General features: G+C 38.8%; 3 protein-coding genes across 4 annotated transcripts; all 3 read right to left on the minus strand.

The window, feature by feature from the left end:
- Positions 1 to 984: 984 nt before the first annotated feature.
- Positions 985 to 6,688, minus strand: zp3d.2 (zona pellucida glycoprotein 3d tandem duplicate 2). The gene is made up of 8 exons (XM_024258457.2): positions 6,183 to 6,688; positions 3,981 to 4,096; positions 3,788 to 3,891; positions 2,952 to 3,126; positions 2,745 to 2,850; positions 2,200 to 2,288; positions 2,046 to 2,119; positions 985 to 1,731 (listed from the first exon to the last, which is right to left on the minus strand). The coding sequence occupies exons 1-8, from the start codon at positions 6,627 to 6,629 to the stop codon at positions 1,382 to 1,384; spliced, it is 1,461 nt and encodes a 486-aa protein (XP_024114225.1). The 5' UTR covers positions 6,630 to 6,688; the 3' UTR covers positions 985 to 1,381.
- A 1,476-nt stretch (positions 6,689 to 8,164) lies between these two features.
- On the minus strand, positions 8,165 to 11,387 carry LOC118599818 (protein Bouncer-like). The gene is made up of 3 exons (XM_036215920.1): positions 9,174 to 11,387; positions 8,490 to 8,609; positions 8,165 to 8,370 (listed from the first exon to the last, which is right to left on the minus strand). Exons 1-3 carry the CDS (start codon positions 9,223 to 9,225, stop codon positions 8,165 to 8,167), a joined length of 378 nt encoding a protein of 125 aa, XP_036071813.1. The 5' UTR covers positions 9,226 to 11,387.
- A 136-nt stretch (positions 11,388 to 11,523) lies between these two features.
- On the minus strand, positions 11,524 to 18,985 carry ccdc105 (coiled-coil domain containing 105). Of its 2 annotated transcripts, none has more exons than XM_024258461.2 (8): positions 18,600 to 18,985; positions 17,050 to 17,316; positions 16,754 to 16,861; positions 14,723 to 14,873; positions 13,742 to 13,908; positions 13,574 to 13,669; positions 13,392 to 13,502; positions 11,524 to 11,847 (listed from the first exon to the last, which is right to left on the minus strand). In XM_024258461.2, exons 1-8 carry the CDS (start codon positions 18,867 to 18,869, stop codon positions 11,650 to 11,652), a joined length of 1,368 nt encoding a protein of 455 aa, XP_024114229.1. In that variant the 5' UTR covers positions 18,870 to 18,985; the 3' UTR covers positions 11,524 to 11,649. The 2 variants fall into 2 exon arrangements, with proteins under 2 accessions (XP_024114229.1, XP_024114230.1); XM_024258462.2 differs by having other exon boundaries at positions 16,754 to 16,858; positions 18,600 to 18,984.
- Positions 18,986 to 19,715: the final 730 nt, after the last annotated feature.

Genomic DNA, 19,715 nt, shown 5'->3' on the forward strand with positions numbered 1-19,715 from the left:
CCGATAGATTAACCCTTGTGATCTGTTATGAGGTCCAGATGACCCCACTCTTATATTAGTATGTGATCCCTCCCCTGACAAAGGTGGAAAGGATATTATGTCTGCCACAGACATCAGTGAAGATTTAAAAAAAAATCCTTGAAAAAAAAAAAAAAAAGTTCAGCGCGCTGTCATGTGGGGTCCAGATGACCCCATTTTTAATGTAAACATGTCTAGGATAGCACAAAGTTTAGAAGATGATCAGGATGTCTTTTTGTTGGAATTAAATTATACATTTCTGCACCCATATACAAAGCATTTAATAAACCATTTAAAAATACTGTGTATTTCCTGGATTTTTTTTTAAATTCTTAAAGTTGAAGTGCATCTATGAAAAACCATTACAAGCCTTTTCCAGTGTGACAACTTCAAAGAGTTGGTGACTGACAAATCCACCCCACTCCCTAGAGTTTATTTGGTTAAAGGGATTTATGATTAAGATCATGTAGCCTTTAAAAAACATGATATAATCTGCGTGTAAATGCATATTGTTTAACTTGATTTTTAAAAATAATTGCATACATGCATGCCTCATTGTTACTACACTGAAAGGGGGCAGGAAAGATCTTAGTACATGACCGGAAGTTTAAGAGAACAAAGGCAGTAGAGGCTGCTTTTTTCCAATGAGTCAGTCAGCTGAGAGAAAACAAAAGTCAGCTGAGAGAACATTCACCAAACTACCTATAGATTCAAATTTAAAAACTATTTTCTTCTCTAAAAAAGGAAAAAAAACAACAGGAGCGTGGCTCATTTTTAGCAAGAGAATAAACAGGAATAAGTCTAATTGTATTTTGGCTGCGCAAATATTTAAGAGGCCTCTAGCAAGCCAAAGCATCACATAGTCTAACTGTTGTTTTAAAACAATCTTTATTCTATTTTTTTTTTTAATCACATCATAGACAAAACAAGATCATTTTTTGGAGCCACAAATATGAAAAAAAAAAATTGAAATAGAAATATTTATTTCTGTGTAATAGTGTTCAAAATTCAGTTTATAACGAGCATCCTATAATTTCTACATAAAACCAAAAGGGAACCAGCAAATGCGGTTTTAACCAAACATGTGAGATGAACAGAGACTTCATAACATATTTGTATCTGCACATTAAATGTGTTTAACGTTGTTTACTTTGGGTTAGTGTTTGGGGTCAAACTTGGATCAAAAACTTTGAGGTATTTGTAAAAACTAAAAGAAGCAGACAGCAGTAAAAATGTCTGAATAATCCAACTTTGAATTTAATTAGATCAACACAGGTTTAAAAAGAACCTTGAAATGCTCAACTAAGGTTTTTATGAACAGAAAATAATGCTTTAGTAGTTACATTCCTCTCCATGCACATATTTAAGCAGGAATTTGTCCATCAAAATGAAAGATTTCTTCAAAGATTCGGTGGGGTTCTGTGATCTTTTCATCCTCCTCCACAACGGCAGACCCCTTCACATGCTTCTCCTCAGCTTCATCAAACCATGACACCCCTCCATCCCCGAACGACCCGTCCAGCTCCTTCCGCAGCTGCTCCACCTTACCCCTCAGCATTTCTGCTGGTTCTGCAGGCCACGGCTTCCAGCTCCACTCACCCGGCTCCAGCTGTGGTGTCTCTGTTGTCACTGGTTCAGTCTTCCTCCGCACAGAAGATGCCCCTTTCCCTTTGGACTCTATGGTCCATGGTCTGCTGCTAATAACTTGAAATTCTGTGAAGAAAAAAGATCCTATTTAGGCTATAATGCTTTTATTTTTTGATTGCTTTTAAATAAATTCAGGAATATTCAATCATTCAAGTATATAATACATTTTGGTAGTGTTTCTTTTATTATTTTGAGTAGTGTATTTAGTCTTGAGCTACGCGCTTTAAGCAAAACTGCTATTTTTGTGAAACAAACTTTCCTGACCATCTTCAGATTCTTCTAGGTTTTTTCTTTTTTTATCCGAGTCCGAACTCTTCCTACCTTTGATGCCTTCTTATTTCCAACCACACAGACACCATGACCCTCCTCCAGAAACTGACCTGATGGTGCGGTGGAGCTGCAGATGGAGTCACAGCAGTCACACACGGAATCCAGGCCAAATAACTCCACCCACCTGAGGAGAACACCAATGAACAGCTTGTTCGTTTTTACCAAGACCCTTTCCTAAAAAATGTCTATGCTGGAAAGGCAGACTTTCTGTCTTTGGCATTGTAGCTGCAGGACTTGGCTGATGGTGTGCGAGCTGAACCCTCCACAGAAACGATGCAGTGCAGGTAGAGCGGCTGCAGAAGATGGAAGCAGACATTTTTAACAGCTGTTACAGATTTTTTTTATTTATTTTCAAAGCTTTTCCAAATGTCTTTTAATTATGATAATGCAGTCTTTAGTCAAAATAAATGTTTTCTAGGACATAGTTTCTGCAGAGCGGAAATAGACCCTTTTCACGTGATGTTAGGCAACATGGCAACATGGCCGCTGCTGCGTAAAACTAGTTCCGGTTCACGGGTATAGACCGGCAAAGCTGACAGCTGAACCCAATTTTTTTGTCTGACGTCACTGTGCAAAGGGTCTATTGCTAAGAGCTCAGAGTAGAAAAAAAAACTTAGAAATACAGTTTTGAGCTTAATTTTCTTAATATGTCTTCCATCATCAGAAATAAAGAACATGTTAAAAACACAATTTTCAACAGATTATGAGAAGCAGGTACAGTTTTGGTATCAAATAATCCTGTTGCTGACCTGTTCAGTCATTCCTTTGAATGAGGACGAATCCACAGAGAACCTGACAGCATCCTGTTTGTGCTTAATGAATCTAGAGCGTCCACTTTTCTTTTCAACCATGCAGCTTTACGGTCAGGAAGACAGAAAACAGACCATTTAAGCACAAAATCAACTACCGGTAAGTGTGCTAATTTTTATCTTTCAAACAGAGCAAAAATGACTCACCCAAAGTTTTTCATGATGGGAAACTGAGGGGTGGCGGTGTGTGACTGGTCTTGAGATATGTAACAAGTGTGGACGTAGAGTCTTTCGTGGTGGGATAAAGTCGACGCCTTGGCCTCAAAGTGTAAGGGATCCCCGATCACAAAGTGATCTGACGAGGAAAGCTTTTCCCACTGAGCTGAAACAGGGATATAAAAAAAGTCGGAAAAACTGGAGTTTTTAAGAGGAGAAAGATGCTGCGCAGTAAAGAAGAAATATTTAAAACATAGATAACTTATAAAGTTAACCATTACTGAAACAAACAAAAAAATCAACACAAGACATTACTCTATTTGGGCAAAAGGAAACATCTTTCAGATCCAAGATCTTATTTTGAAAGGAATTCATAGGAAACAATGACCAAAATAGAAGTCATTTTGTCAATTACCACATTAAAAATACAGCAAAATTTGCATTAATGCATCACTTTAAAGCATTTTGTTGCTTTTTAATTTATCTAATGGCCCTCAAAGATACTCTGTAATATTTGTTCTTTATGCTGCTGCTAATAAGGTTGTCAAACAGATTAAATAACAACTTGTATTATTCCTCAGCTCAGTGTAAGTGTCCACCCTGAGACTGGAAGGTTATGTGTTCAAATCCACGACAGTCATGAGGGGTTGACTGGGGTGTTAAACCACTTTTAGTTCCATTCCAGCCATATTTTTATCCAAAATGATTCCCAGTGATCTTTGAATTACGATTATGAAGTTTTTGGTTAAAATCAAAAAGTCTCAGAAGTGTTAAAATTAATTTCCTGTGCTTAAATTCAAATTTCAAAATAAGTTCAGAGGTTTTACCGTTTAGTGCAGTCAGCGTGACTTTGGCCGTATTCTTCCTGTGTTTGGACACTTCATGAATCTGCACCTTTGGTGTGTGGCCAACTTTGTATTTGTGAATGTACCTAAGCAGTAAAAAAAAATACTGTATATTACAAAAATCAAAACAGCAACAGTGAAGAACTCTGTGCAGAAAAGTCAGTAATCGTCTCACCTGTTGAAGTAACATGCAACAGGGAGGCTAAAGGGTAGAGCTCGTCTGATTGGTCCTCTGGGTTTCGGTGGGTTATAGTGTAGCACATTAAAATATACCATCCGGTTATCAATAGTCTGCAAATCATCAATGAATCATTAGTTTTTGTCCAACAGAAATAATTCTCTCACAGCATTCCAGCAAAAGTGTGATGCCGATCAAATAAACACATTCAGAAAAAAGGATGAAGGTTTCTGATTTGAGCAGAATTCTGTAGATTTAAACTTCCTGTTTAACTCAAATTTACTCGGGGGGAAAAAAAACATTGCACTACAGCTAAACGGCCAAATGCTGGATTACTGTTGGACTCCATCTACAGTTAGAGAGAAATGTCCTCATTTTGGTTTAGTGACAGGAGGGACTTTGGGAGAATTTTACATTTTAGCGCCATTAATGTGAGCAGGGGTGGACTTACCATCAGGGAAAAGGTAGCTGATTGACTGGGACCCCAGGGGTCCTGAGCTGAACGCTTGATAAAAGTATCTAAAAGAACCATGTGAAAGTGTTTTGTACTCCCCCGTCCCTCTGCAGCAATGGAATATTCCAGTCAACAGCAGTTTAGCCAGCAGAAAATTTAGTTTTCCCAGATTGGGAATGTTTTCCACTAATTGAGTGGTTTCAATTATGACTTTATGGGTAAAAATGGTTTTGGGCGGGTGGACATAATCAGAACAGGGTTAGGATCGATTCGGCAGCTTTTAGTTCCTTATTGAAATAGGTTTCAATGGATGTATGGTCATGAGATTAGCCTAATGCTAAAATAAATGTGTCCACTAACACGTTCCATAAATGAAATTTACACAATTGATTCAAATCTTGTAATTGTTATTCTGAAAAATCATTATATTTTGCATATGTCCTGTTCAATATCAACGCAGATGGTGATTTCTGCAGCAATGTGGTTTTGAAATCGTTTAATTTTTCATTTCAATTCAATTTTATTTATAAAGCCCAAAATCACTAAAAAATTTGCCTCATTGGGCTTCATGCCGGTAATTTTACAAATGCGGAAAATTAGTCATAAAATATGAACAATAGCTAAAAACAGACTAAATAAAACTTAGACCCTCCATCCCGGTAAGGAAAAAAACTCATAAAAAAAAACTGATTCAGGAAAAAAATAAACGTTAGGGATACCCCTATGAGGGAGAGATCCTATCCCAGGACGAACAAGCGATTTACCAGGACTATTAAAGAAAAATTAGCTTCTACAACTACCTATTAAAATAGAGTTCATTCAGATAGAGCTGAGGGTTGGGTTAATTTTTGAAATACTTACCCCAAACATTGAACATTGAAATTTGAACCTATAGGATTTTTAAAAATATATCAAAACAACTACTGCAGAGAGCCCCATTTTATTTTTTGCCTAGGGCCCTCAAACTGCTAAGTTCACCACTGAATGTGAGAGACAGATCAGATGTCATGGTTTGTTGTGATGTAACAAACGTATTTTATATACTAAAGTACATTAACATTCCCAGTGGTCTCTTAAATATGATTATGCTCAATCAAAAAATTGTATTTCTGCAGAGCAGCAGGAGTTCATTAGAATTTCACCTCTGGGTTGTGAGAGGACCACAGCCACATCTTCACTGACTGTCACCCATGAGAGCTCTCTGTTTACATGCTCTTTGAGCAAAGCCGGAAGCTTGTGGTCCACCCTGTGCATTTTCTACATCACAAATATGATCTTTTTCAAATGACTTTTTTTTTTTTTAATCTGCAGCTAATTCACAATGATTTGAATAAAGAAATATGCCAGAAATTAAATTTAAAGATGTTCCTTTATAAGTGTTCTGGACAAGAGAGTGTAAACAAAGGAATGATGGAAAATTAGTGGAGGTTCACAAATCAGAGGCAAATTTCTAATTCCTGCTGCTCTTCAGATAACTTTTTTTTTTTTAAATTAAAACAAATGTTTGTTTTTTTAATCTAATTTCATTAATTATAATTACAAGGACCACATTTACAATAGGAAAAAGAAATACAGTTGGAGTTGGACTTAAGAAAAGTTCAAGGAAACCCATACTCTATGTTTAAGAATAATAATTAAAAAAAACAATCACAGAACAGAACTTTTTAAGTCTGCATGGACCAGTATTGTATCATCCAGAATCATTTTGGTTCTCCTGGATCCCCAAACGCGTCTGCGGGACTTACTGTGCGTTTGGTTCCACACATGCTGAGGTCGTAGTCAAAGTAAAAGTGGTTCCCCGTGGACTGACTGACCCGACATGTCCCCAGTCTGAGCAGAGAATCCGGCTCCTCGGAACCGATGATGCTCCTGTCCACCTGCAGCTGCATCCTGTTCCGCGCGCACGACGTCCGCACGGTCACACCGGAGACGCTGAGAGGGCTGATGTTGGGCCAGACCGGGAGCAGGAGCTCACGCACCTGCTCGGGGACCGCCTCCTGCCCGGTACCTCTGGGGGACGCGGACTGGTCCTGATGAGAGTCCATGATCACCGGGACACCGAGCAGAGGAGGTGGTTTGTCCCGAAAAAGTCGCCTCAGTGCCCGATCCGTTTGATTCAAAGCCTCGGCGGCGCGCGGGCCTCCGCTGGTGCGGGACAGCAGCAGGCAAACCGACACGAGCAGGGAGAGCATGTTCAGAGAAACCACACCAATCACGCAGAGGAAGGATTTCCTATCAGAGCTGAAGTTTAATTAAGAACACCTTCACGGTGGGCGGGGTCTGTTTTCAATCAAAGGCAACACATTTAATATGGACCTTTATATTCTACATCATATCTGTAACTTGGTTCATGTCTGACAAGGCCACAGATGAAGTAAGTTACAGATATGGTGGTGATGTAAAATAAAAAGGTCCATATTAAGTGCCCAAAGCATACCAAACAGTAGGCTAAAACTTTTCTTACGTGATGAGTATTTTTAATTTTTTAGTTTAATTTATGATATTGTCTATCTTTTGTTAACTTGTAACTTCTTTACTGACATATCCCCATATGTAATATTTTTGTGCTAAAATATTATTATTATTGTAAATTCTTTGTTTTTGATGCACTTGTCTACATGTTCTGTGTGTTTCTCTTCAATACATTTTAAACTGATAAGGACACGGACTCTGACCACATAAAAATGAAACTAAAATAATAACAGCAATAATAATAATAATAATAATAATAATTAATTGAAGATAACGGAAGTGATTGTTCTCTAATCATGTCACTCCACTTTGTTTCATGTCATGTTATTTAAATGAATGATTTTTGATGATTATCAAATATTCTCTTTGTAAAAATCATTTTTTGAATTATCCGTTTTATATCAGTATTCCTCTAATGACACATAATCTGTACATATTTTTGATGATTGATCTGACTTTTGAAATATTTTTTTTTATTTAAATAATAATTTCTTACTTCATCTTTGTCATGTGAGTCATTGATACTTGGGGAATTTTAATGACCTGAAACTGTATTGTAAAGAATAAATAACTGATCAAAAGTAAAGAATTGGATTTAGGTAAGGAAAGTATAAATAAATAAATAAAAGTTAAATAATGCAAAGCAGGAGTGGGCTTATATAAGTTTGCTTCCCCTACTCCCTTTAATCCCTTTAATTTGTCCCTTTAATTGTTTTAAGTGTTCTCCATCATGAGAAAAATGCTTCAAGAACATGTTAAAAAAAAACACAGAAATTTTCATTGGAGTGGGTCCTTATAGACACCGAGATGTTTCTTTTTTTTAATATTTTATTTCTCAGAGTTGAAGTGGTGAACATGACAGAACTCTCCTCTTTTTTAGTGGAACAACATGCAGAATTGATGACTGAAAAAACAATTTCTACCACTGTAAATGATCATTGCATAGGTAATATATTATATTGTTTTATTTTAAAGCGATTCATCAGGTTGCATTTCACTTTGTCTAATTAGAGCTCATTCATAAGAAACAAGTCAAAGCATTGGAAAATTATAGAGGGTACTTTTAATGAAACATCACAAAATTACCTACATTTCTTGATAGTTATGAGAATAAGGAATTTGGTTTATTGGTACTGTTGTTTATTCAAGACAAATGTTAAATTTAATATCAATATGATCTTAATTTTTAATTAGTACCAAACAAAGAAGTCTAGCTCAGAGTCATTGCGTTTGCAGTTTCACTGAAGCGCTTGTGTCACCAAACTCCACAGACAGTCATCAGGGTGAGTAAAGTGGCAGTCCAGCAGGGGAAGGCGGCTGCTGCAGCACTGTTGCACAGGTGAGTGTTGCAGCATTCGTTGGTGAAGGTGAAGTTGAGTCCCATGGTGTATTTCTCACCTGTGACTCCACACAGGGCAGGCAGGACACAACTCTTCTCATATAGGACCACACGGAAGTCTCCTGCAAGTTCATCATCAGACACATGAGAGGGACACATCCATGCCGCTCCGCAGCCCCTCCCACCTCTACCTTTTCATTCATTCAAGTCAAACTTAGAGACTGGAGGCGCTCCGGCTCACCTCGCTGACCTACGGCTGTGCTGGACAGGCACAGCTGTCCGGGGGGACACTTGAGAGGGAACCTGATGCAGTCCAGAGGGGAGATGGCAGGAAACACGCAGGTGTAACAGAAGAGGGGTGCTGGAGGCCAAACAGGTTAGTTAGACACCCGCAACAGGCCTTCGAGGGAAGCTGGGCAGAGTAATTGATCATCAAAAACATACCAGATGTTAAGAAATTGTTCAGATATCATAACACTTCGAATCCATCAAAATAAGTCAAATACAAATAAATTATTTATAAATATAATTGAAAAATTCCAAAAGTATTGGAAAAAATGTTAGGATAATTGATTTTATAAATATTTTATTTAACTAGTTATATTAACAATAATTACATAAAAAAGACCAAATTAACCTCTTGATGCATACATTTATTTCTAACTTTGACAAAAAATGTATTTTTTTGTTATTGGTTCCATGTTATTAAGATAATTTTGGAGCCGAAGTAGTTTTAGGCATATTGGCCTTCATGGGTAGTAATGGAATATTGTTTCTAATGGATTCTGCAGAAAATTTATGTATTTTACTGACCGACTAACAACCTGTGTAATGATGACAAAGTTAAATCAAATCTAATCTAAGTATTGACCTCCTGTATTTATGAGCATCCTCTGTTCCACAGTCACACATTTTCCTTACTTACCCACTGCTGGAAGCAAGTACAGAAGAAAAAATGGGCAGAGAAGATTCGACATCTCCAATTGTCCAACAGGAAAAAAAGCAATGTTCCTGCTGCAGAATGTTTCTATTGGTCAAACTTCTTCTTGTTGAGAGTCGTCCGCTTTCGTCTGGAATTCCCAAAACCAGCAGCAGGTTTGTTTTGCAGCATGTACGCTGTGCTCACGTCTTAAAGCAGCCCTGCTGCAGAGATCTGAAGATGAACCTTTTGCAGCTTTCTCCAGAAATGCTGTAAATTAACTCCAAGAATCTCCACACCCGGAGCTTATGATTCAATTGTGTCGTTAGTGTCTTGGTTTAAAGTTTGCATGCTGCTGCACTGACTGAATTGTAGAGAAAAGCCCCATTCACTAGAAAAAAATAAAGTTGGGGTTTGTATTCCTTCAAATGTGAAATTTACATGCATCAATGCATATGTTGCTGGTTTTCCAACTTTTGTAGAGATAAAAATCTCTAGAAGCTTTCACTGGGTTACCCTAAAATGGGACAGGCTTATTGAATCATGATTTATTTCCTAATGAAAGACATGAAGTTTCTGAGAAGTCAAGTGACCTACAGTCCCATGACTGTCCAGCCTGCAAACAATGCTGGCAGTTTATAGAGAACACACCCAACCATGATGCCTGACAGCCAGTTCATTTGGTATCGACGATACATTTGTCAAAGCACACACAGACGGTTTACAACATAAATGCCTTTTAATAAAAAATTTAACAATTACAGCAAAGTAATTGTTTTATTTTGTTCAGATGAAACCAAAATAGAATTATTTGTTATTAATGCCACTTGCCATGTTTGGACTTGGAAGAATTCTGAGCTGCATCTCAAAAAACACCATGCCGCAGTGATGCATGGGGGTGGAAATATCATGCTTTGTTGGAAACGATACAGGATGACTAATTCGTATTAAAGGGCTGCGTTTTAAAAGTGAGATTGTGTCATCTGTTCTCCAAAAAGTAGACTCAAAGTTTTGCAAATTATGTCCAAATATTAAGTCCAAATTGTGTTTGAGGTTTAGACCACAGAGTGATGTTTTTGAGAAAAGAGTTATAGCAACTGATTGGCTGGTTTGGGGGGTTTAAGCTTTTAGCAATGTTTTATCATTTGGGAAAAGCTGTGAAAGTGGAGGTGTTGCTGCATTCAGGATCATCTCTGGTCTCCATGTTATTTGCTTTGATGATGAACTGCAGTAGATATTCATGTTGTCTCCACTGATGTTTTCAATTTATTCATTGAACATACATGACTAATCTTTCCAGGGCATCGCAGTCATGAGGGGTTTTATAGCCCTAAAAATATAATGGAATTCTATGCAAATTGTAGATCAGGGGTCTGCAGCCTTTAACACTAAAATATCCATTGGTACAGTTTCCTACTGACCAAAAAATAGCAAGAGCCACTATTTAGGAAAAATACACTTTTTTTTTTTTTTTACATTTAACCCATTTATTTATACCATATATCTTCGAAATATTTACACCAATTAAATTATTGTGGAAGGGATTTATGGTGGGACAGTGGTTAGTGCTCTCGTCTCACAGAAAGAAGACCGATAAGAATCCCTGCTGGGACCTCTTTGTGGAGACTTTGGTGCCCTGCGACAAAGTGATGGCCTAACCAGATTGTATCCCACCTTTCCCCAAAAAATATATTTCAGGTTAATAAGGTGGATGGATGAATTATTGAATTTTTTTCTAAATATAGCAATTTTAATTTCTTTTACTGTATAAATAAGTTCCTTTAACAATAAAACCCACCCCATGTTAAAGAAAATCCTTCTGCTGGAGCAGATTTACTTGAATTAAAATGCAAGAAAGTCAAATGAAACAATCCATCATTATGACTTGTGTACCTTCATCCTTTTCCTTCTTTTAGAATAGCATATAATTTTTTAAAAAAATCTATATTTTTTTCAAGTGTATTCTAATAACAAACCAATCTAATCATAATTTTTTTTAGTTATTTGAAAAGTTAAAAATCTGTTGGCATCACAAAATTTACAAAGACAAATGAACTAAAACTACAAACCCATTATTTATTGAATTTATGTATTTTTCTTTATAGCCAAATAGCCTCAATGGAGAGAGGAAGGAGCTGCTTATGGCTCCAGAGCCTCGGGTTGCAGACCCCTGTTCTGGATTATGATGTTTTTTCTGGCTTGATTTTTTTTTATTTTATTAAATTACCAAAAACTTTAGTTGTTGGAAGTCATGAAAAAGCACTTAATTTCCTACAACAAGAAGAAATCCTTCTTCCCATGCTGGATAAGAAAAATAAATAAATCAGTTATGTTTTTTTGCAACAAACTGGACAAATAAACTAATAATTGAATTTAATAATAGAAAGTAAACACTGCAACCAAGATGGATACATATTAGTTCTTAAAAGAGGTAAAACATCTTAATTCTCTTGTAGCTCCATTAAAGGTGAGGCCTTTGGATTTAGCTCGCCCCCTGCTGGAGAAAATGCGGCATGGCTCGTCTGTCAGCCTGCTGACGCCTCATGTGGAGGATGGCCTTGTCCACCTGAGCTGCTGCTCTCTGGCAGTGCAGGTCATCCAGCAGCTGCAGGCACGCGCCCTGCAGCGCCGCCAGCTCCCCCTCACAGGACGTCAAACATCGAGTCAGCGCAGCGCTGCCCTGAAACATGCAGGAAACACAGTTAAACCTGGAGTGGTTGTTTCAGACCAAAACGGCAACAACGTCAGGGGTGTTAAACCACACGGGGGCTTAATAAGAACATGCGTGAACATCTGTCATGACTCGTAAATCGGGTCACCTGCTGCATGTTTGTTTGTCCCATTTTCACAATGCAGGCACAATTTATTTGTGGAGATCTGTTCGTTGACAAAGGGAGGTTAAAGGTTAGAAGTTTCCCCAAACCCCCAAAATATCTATGTTTCTTGATAAAAAAAATGAAACGCAGAGACTCTATTTTTTTCTTAAAAGTTCAAAAGGTAGCACATAGATTAAAACGTCTGCAGGCTTTAAACAAAAAAATATTTTCTTCATGATAAATTTGCTTCAGGAAAAGTTATTCAAATTACAAACTGATCAGATTCCTCAATAAAAGTAGACAGTGTCGAATTGAACGTTAGAAGCATTTGATTGACAGATTATTTTGTGGAAGGGGTGTGGCCTTCTATAATGCTCACTTCTGATTGGAGAGAGTGGTTGCAATAGAAATGTGGACGGAGGCCGACACAGACTAATCACAGCTTACTGAGGACGTCTGGTTCCAACATGGCAACGGATAGATTGTGGAAAAATGGCGACTGAATTGACTTCAATGGGTTGGAACCAGAAGTAAGTCATTTTCTCACTCGCTCAGTCCAGTTCTCATATACAGTCAGTGAGCTATACCTAAATAACAACTCTTTGACATACCGTAACTCTTCAGCCATTTACGCGATCAACGTGAATCGGATGATTCTGACGTGGAAAACTGTGGCTTTTCGTTTTGATTTTGCAACATTATGCTAAGTTAGAGGACCTCCTTAGTTCACACCAGGCGTGTGATGTGCGCATGTCCACCACCTACAGTTGAAAGAGGCTTGGTACAAAATGTCAAAGCGGTGGAAATCTTTCACACTCTATTCCAATACATGAAACACTTAGTGTCATATAAAACTAGCCGGGCACAAACTTAATTTATCTTTCATGATCAATTGGTTGGCACTTCAGCAAAATGAAAGGGACATCATTTATATGTCACAACCAAACTTGAGTCCCTGAATCAACCTGGCTTAACTCAACGCTCATTCAGTGGATAAACGTTTTTATTGTAGAGTCCGAAAACAGTCTTAAAAATATGCGCAGTTTCGCAGGAACGCACATTTACACGTGTTTACATAGACATTTCATTGGAAGTGATTACTTGAACGTGTGTTTCTGAGGGCAATGGGAACGTAGCTCATGTTAAGATGTTTTGGAGATAAATGCAGGGAAGCAGCCTGAAATGGTCTGAACACACTGAGAGAAGGAACAGTGATGATGTGGGTAAAAAGAATGCTGAGGTTAGAGCGACGAGGAAAAAGATCTGAAGGAAGACCAAAGAGGAATTTTATTGATGTGGTGAAAGAGAATGAGAAGGTGGTTGGTGTGAGGGGGGAACATACAGAGGAGAGAGTTAGATGGAGCCAAAAGGCAAAGCAGGTCAAAGGTTATTTGGGAAAAATTCTTACTTGAGCCAGGCGAGCAGCTTCAGGTAGTCGCAGTGCATGTCGCTGATAAACCTGCACCAGAGGCCTGTTGAGCTTCTCCCGGGTCAGTGTGTCCTTATTTGTCTCTGGACCCTTTAACCAGGTGAAGATAAAAGTCATTCTCACATCATGTTTTCTCTGAGTCTCTGGTGTTTGACACAGACCTGCACTCTTCCTCGGCTGTAACTGATGGACTTTATCTCTCTCTGCTTGCGTGACATGGCCTGCTTGGTGGCTGCACAGGTCAGCGTCAGGCTTTGCTACAAATCAAAAAGCACTGAAGAGTATTTGAACTCAAAAGTTCACACTTTCAGCTTGGTATGCAAGTGTACCTGCAGACTGCCGGCCTCCGCGACCTTCTGCAGGAGGCCATTATTGACAGAGAGATGAGCCGCGTTCTGCCTGCTGGTGGCGCTGCTCAGCTTCTGCCTGATTCTCTGCCTCAGCTGCTGCGATTGCTGGAGCTCCAGAGAAGAAGACTCCAAAACCTGTTTACACTCTGAGATAGTGAACAGCAGTTAGATTTCTGGATGATGTCACGCTGAACAGATTTAATTAAAATAATACTTGGCTAATGATAAAACAAAATTTTAGGCTTTTTCAGCCCAAAATTTAAATGCTCCATTTTCAAGAGTAAGGTGAAAAAGAAAACTTTGTTAGCCCTAAGGGGGCAATTTAGTGCACTATTTGATATAATTTTGAAATTGGTTTCTTTTATTCTCCTTTCCAGTTTAATGTGGTAAAATAACTGTCTTTCATGTCTAAAATGTAAGTGATTTATTCTAGCAACATCAGTTGGATGTGTGGCTCTGTAATGACTTAATCTGTAGGTGACCTTGGAGAAAATAAATTGTCTCTAAAAGATTCAAAGAGAACTCACAAAAAAGATTTATATCTAAGATTAAATAGAATAAAAATACTCTTTATTGAAATATTCCTGTGGTTTGATAAAGTGAAGTTTCAAAGAAGACATTTGAGTTGATTGTAACTCAGCTGAGAAGCTAAACCTTCTGATGAACACCATCAGATACAATTATTGATTCACTTTTGTTACCAAACATGAACTGAACCAACAGCATGAATGCAAATATTCAATAACCACCAACCAACAAAGCTCAGCAGACAGAAGAAGGTTTATAGTGGAGAAAACAGTTTCTTCTGTTGAAGCAGTTGCTACTATAACAAATTGAATGTCCCTTTTTTAACCTGAACCAGCATTTTGATTACCAGCATGAGGGTAGTCTGTTTTTCTGGTTCAGTTTTCAAACTGGGATCTGTCCCACCGAGCTGCAGGACTGTCTGACGGTACATACTTGGCGTAAAGGGGTTGTTGGGGTGGGTTTGCATGAAGGTGTGATCGGTGGTGCTGTGAGTCCCCGCACAGCCGCTGCTGGGCAGCAGCTCCAACACTTGTGCCCGCTCAGAGGCGCAGGCCAGCAGCTGCCTGCTGCTCTCACCCAGAGCCTGAAAGAGATTTAAGGAGATTAGTTTCCCAAGAAGCCTCTCAGTCCACGGTGTCTTGTTCCAGGTAATTAACTTCTCTGTAATTATTCACACCTCCACGATGGTTCAGGTGATAAGGCATGTGCTAATCGGGTAGGTGATAATCATCGGTTACCATGATAATTTATGAGACCAAAGCTGAACTGTTATTTACAAAAGTTAATGTCATGTAAGTCCTTCAAACAGGCTTCAGTTTAAACAATGTAGCAGAAAAAAATAAACTTAGTTGTTGACATAGAATTCAGCCTTCAGAGTCAAGCAGGTTTTCCAGACCAACAATCTAGTAATACTCTCTTTTTTTCTTGATGTTATTTTTTTTTTCATTGAAATTTTATAGTGGGCTACACCTGAGAACTGGTTGACATTTACATGGGGGATGACATGTAAAAAAGAAAAATCAAAATCGGAAATCGCTCGGTGAGCCTGTAAGGCAAGAATGTTCATGCAATTTTTTTTTTTTTTTTTTAACGGGCATACAGTGAGAAAGCAGGTTGTGAGAATATTTGAAAGAAAACGCAATGCAGTGTTCACACCAGGCGGGACATGCGTTCTTGAACGCGTATTTGACTCATAGTGTTGACACTGGACCAGCAGGGAGGGTCTTCTTCTTTTTCTACTGTTTATGTTTATCCTGGTCTTTCCAGTGTGTCTTCTACTGTTTTTTGTGGTGCATGTCCAGGTTCCTCTGTTTTGCCTGAAGCCAACAAGGGCAGCCTGGGTCATATATATAGTATGTGGACTTCATTTTACAGGCCTTGGTCTTTGCATGGCAGAGATCCAGAATACTCTGTGCAATTCTGATTCAACTTTTTATAAAAAAGACTAAATTCAAATTGAGTTTTTGGTCACTTTCTTCTTCATCAATGAACATGTAGGTTAGCGTTTGAAACCTCACACTGGGCACATTCCGCGATTATTAATTTCCCCACCACGATCAATTTGCAAACAGTTAGTCCTTCCTTAAATTAAAAGCGACGCCATCCAAACGTCATTATCTAATCACGGTCTTTGACAGGTCAAAATTCAATCTAGTTTAACCTTTAACGCATGTTCAATGGATGCTGTTTTGAACTGTTCACAGAGACCAGAAACTGTCATAGAAACTGACTCGTGCAAGTTTTGAATGCGGTAGCCTAAAATGACCATTTACGTGCAATTACATAGACTTTTCTTAGGAAGTGGTCACTTGAGCTTGCATTGTCAAGGGCGGTGTGTGTGTAGCCTAAAGGTAAGGAAGGGTGAAATAGGTGAGATGCAGGCGTGTTGCATTGATTTTTCATTTTTTCAACCCCAGCACGTGTCAACCCCTGTACAAGTGGATGTGACAAAGGCATAAGGAAGTGGTTAAGATTTCTATTTTAATATGACAAATGAGTGCAAATGAGGGCTGCACGGTGGCGCAGTGGTTAGCGCTCTCGCCTCACAGCGAGAAGGCCCCGGTTCGACTCCCGGCTGGGACCTTTCTGTGTGGAGTTTGCATGTTCTCCCCGTGCATGCGTGGGTTTTCACCGGGGACTCCGGCTTCCTCCCACCGTCCAAAAACATGCTTCATAGGTTAATTGGTGACTCTAAATTGCCCCTAGGTGTGAATGTGAGAGTGAATGGGTGTGTGATTGAGGCCCTGCGACAGACTGGCGGCCTGTCCAGGGTGTACCCCGCCTTCGCCCTTCAGTAGCCGGGATAGGCTCCGGCACCCCCGCGACCCCGAAAGGGAAGAAGCGGTCAGGAAAATGAATGAATGAGTGCAAATGACTGAAACTGAATCAGGTATGAAGAGTTTTGATGACTGGGGGGAAGTGTGATCTGGTTTGTAGAGAAGATTGGTAAAACTGTTGCGTCACCTGCAGCTGGGTCCTCGTGTTTCCCAGCACTTCCTCCAGATCCAGTTTCAGCTCAGCCAGTTCTTTCCTCTCCCACAACAACAAGCTGTCAGCGCTGTCTTTCTCCTGCTAGGGGGAGGGGGGTGATAAAACTGTGCAATTCCATGTGTGCGTTTTCAAATTTAACACTTAGTCTGCTTGTGCATGACATATTTTTGGAGGTATTATGATATGGGGTGGGCTAAGCTACATGTAATACTAAATCTGTCTGTCAGCCAACAGTTTCTACAGAAAAACAGTAGTGTTTGTGAGCCCACCATATTGGTGGGGGCAGGCCTTTTGCTCCTGCTCTCTCGACTTCTCTTGTTGATGGTCAGGTCAGTCCTGAGGCTCTGCAGCACCCTCTCCAGGTTGCCCCGCTCCACTTGCAACTTGGTGACTTCCTCTGTCACCCTGCCAGCCTGCCGCTGCAGCTGAGCCTCCACCTCCCGCACTTTCCGCATGTACTGGCTGGCCATGGCACTGCTGGCTGCGGAGCACTGCTCACGTAAGTCAGGAGGTGGGAACGTGGCAGGAGATCTCCTCTGAGGGCGAAAGAGAACACGCACCTGCAGTTTGAAAACTCATCAGTAAAAAAACATCAAATCTGAGTCACAAAGTGAGTCAAACTAAAGTCATTGGAAAGCACGGTGGTGGAAGTATTATGGGCTTTGGATTACTTTTATTTGGGGTAAAAATCTGATCTGAGTATTGATAGTATCGATAGTAAGGGGAAGTATCAATATTAGTTTGATGAAATTGATACTTTTGTAGCAGTTTTTCTTCAATACATACACTAAAGAGCTTGATTTTACTTACAGAGTTCACAAATGTATAGGGTTTGTCTGCAGCGTTGCCAGATTGGGCAAAAAACAGCCCAATTTGAGTAGAAACCAGACCAATTTGTGTGTAAACCACCAAATCTGGCAACATTGTATAAACAGCGCAGTACTTCATCACACAGTGTTTACTTTTTTCATTTGAGGTGTCTGCAACCTTTAACACCAAAAGAGCCATTTGACCTCATTTTTATTTAACCAAAACCCAGCGAGAGCCGCCAAGTCTTAAAAAATACATTTATTCATAAAATGAATCTTTCCAAATATCAATTATAATTGAATTATAAAAGTTTTATGTTGCTCTATGAATAACAACTTTAACTTCTTTACTTTTAACAGCTGGCTTTCAAAACAAAGGACATCCTGTGCCATGTCAGATCATCCTTACTTTAAATAAAAATGCAAGAAAACCAAGTCAAACATGCAACTTCTATCATTCTGACAATGTGCAGTATGTTTTTTAATTTATTGTATGTTTGTGGTTCTGTTATACACTTTGTTACATTTTTTTATCGCACTAGTTACTGTTTTCTTTTGATAATAATTGCACTATGCCATTATTAATATACATGTTTTATAGTTGATGTATTTTAGTACAGATAGCTGTTAATAGCTAATAAACTTTTTTTTTTCCCGAAAGTCTAAGCCCTGTGTTTTATTATACACCTAATTAACGAATATCTGATTCCAAAATTATTCTATAACAAAACATTTCAACAAAATAAGTATTGGTATCAATACTAGCCCTGTAATTACTTGGTATCAAATCAAGACTCAAGATCTCCAGTATCACTTCTACTTTTTATTCTAAAGAAGTTTTACTTCCTGCAAAAATGCTTTCGCTCTAAAGATGCAGGTTTTACTTTACATTTGTTATTTCATGCTTTTCAGGAGCTGACTGGCTCCATCTGTGCATCAAAATACAGTCATTATCTATATGCTCCACACAAGTCGGAAAAAAAAAAACATTAAACCAGTGTCTTGTTTACCGTCACGGCTGCAGTTCGGGCTCTGGACTTCTTGCTCCAGACCGAGTCACGACTCTCTGCACGTTCCTCTGCCCGGATCTTATCACCGGACGCTTCTACCACAAATCTCTGGGGGGAACCGACGCTCATAGATCGGCTGCCAGTCGCTGACAGCCCGGCTCGAGTCTGCCGGACCAGGTGCTCCGCCCGCCGGATGGTCTGGACCGTCCTCTCGCGCCATAACAGCGGTTCGGTAGAGCCGGAACCGACGGGGACCGACTGAAGTTGCATTTAGAAGCAAGTCCCAAAACTTATCTTTGTTGTTTTAAGCGGCTTTTCAGCAGTTTGTAACCACACGCTTGGTGTGAGGTCTCATCTCCATGGCAACACACAGATAACCGGAAAACGAGCTGCGTGCTGATTGGACAGTGGGTTATCTGATAGTTTGTCGTCTCTAGGTGATTAAAAAACAGAACCGTATCGATTTCAAGAAAATTAAAGCTTAGTACTTGTTTTTCTTCGAGCATTCATGATTATTTATGTTACAGTAGTACCAGTTTTTGCTCAAACTAAATGTGTTTAAGTCAAAATTTTCATAAATCTAAAAATGCAAAGACGCTTGAAAGAAAAAAAAAGATGATAAATTTTAGAAAAAACAAGAAAACTTATACTTGGAAATAAAAAAATGTAAGTAAAGTAAAAATAACATTTAAAAAATCAATATTTCAATCTATTATTTAACGTTTTGATTTTTGAGGTTGTATCTACTTGTGGTTAATTTCAGATTGGAATTTTGAATTGGCTACTCATTTTTGCACTTAATTTTTATTACATCTCTTTGTGCTTAGAAGCCTCATATCAGTTTAGTTAAGACAACCTTTTTCCAACTAAGTTAAACAAGCACTTAATTTGAAATTTAAAAATTTTAATTCTTTTAAAAAATGTGGTTGTTGGGACAAACGCTCCACTGAAGTTTAACAAAATTACTTTATTAATTTGAAAAAGTCAAGTATCTCATTAACATGTCATTTAGATGCACTCAGCTGATTGTTGGGTCATATGGGGTTCATCTGTGTAGGGGTTTGTAAGGTGTTTTTGGCAAAAGGTTAATCCACACCATTACTTAAGAAAACAACC

Source organism: Oryzias melastigma, linkage group LG16 (genome assembly GCF_002922805.2).
Source record: "Oryzias melastigma strain HK-1 linkage group LG16, ASM292280v2, whole genome shotgun sequence".
Lineage (NCBI taxonomy): Eukaryota > Metazoa > Chordata > Actinopteri > Beloniformes > Adrianichthyidae > Oryzias > Oryzias melastigma.

What these genes read in the sequence shown, in the direction of transcription:
- ccdc105 (XM_024258461.2), bottom strand. Translation starts at nt 18,869, where the DNA reads ATGCAACTTCAGTCGGTCCCCGTCGGTTCCGGCTCTACCGAACCGCTG. An exon ending in GGCCTGCCCCCACCAATATG is followed by an intron (nt 16,862 to 17,049) that starts GTGGGCTCACAA and finishes CCCTCCCCCTAG; the next exon opens with CAGGAGAAAGACAGCGCTGA. An exon ending in ACAGCCGAGGAAGAGTGCAG is followed by an intron (nt 13,503 to 13,573) that starts GTCTGTGTCAAA and finishes ACCTGGTTAAAG; the next exon opens with GGTCCAGAGACAAATAAGGA.
- zp3d.2 (XM_024258457.2), bottom strand. Translation starts at nt 6,629, where the DNA reads ATGCTCTCCCTGCTCGTGTCGGTTTGCCTGCTGCTGTCCCGCACCAGC. An exon ending in CACGCTGACTGCACTAAACG is followed by an intron (nt 3,127 to 3,787) that starts GTAAAACCTCTG and finishes TCCCTGTTTCAG; the next exon opens with CTCAGTGGGAAAAGCTTTCC. An exon ending in CCCATCATGAAAAACTTTGG is followed by an intron (nt 2,851 to 2,951) that starts GTGAGTCATTTT and finishes CTGACCGTAAAG; the next exon opens with CTGCATGGTTGAAAAGAAAA.
- LOC118599818 (XM_036215920.1), bottom strand. Translation starts at nt 9,225, where the DNA reads ATGTCGAATCTTCTCTGCCCATTTTTTCTTCTGTACTTGCTTCCAGCA. An exon ending in GTACTTGCTTCCAGCAGTGG is followed by an intron (nt 8,610 to 9,173) that starts GTAAGTAAGGAA and finishes TTTGGCCTCCAG; the next exon opens with CACCCCTCTTCTGTTACACC. An exon ending in CACAGCCGTAGGTCAGCGAG is followed by an intron (nt 8,371 to 8,489) that starts GTGAGCCGGAGC and finishes ATGAACTTGCAG; the next exon opens with GAGACTTCCGTGTGGTCCTA.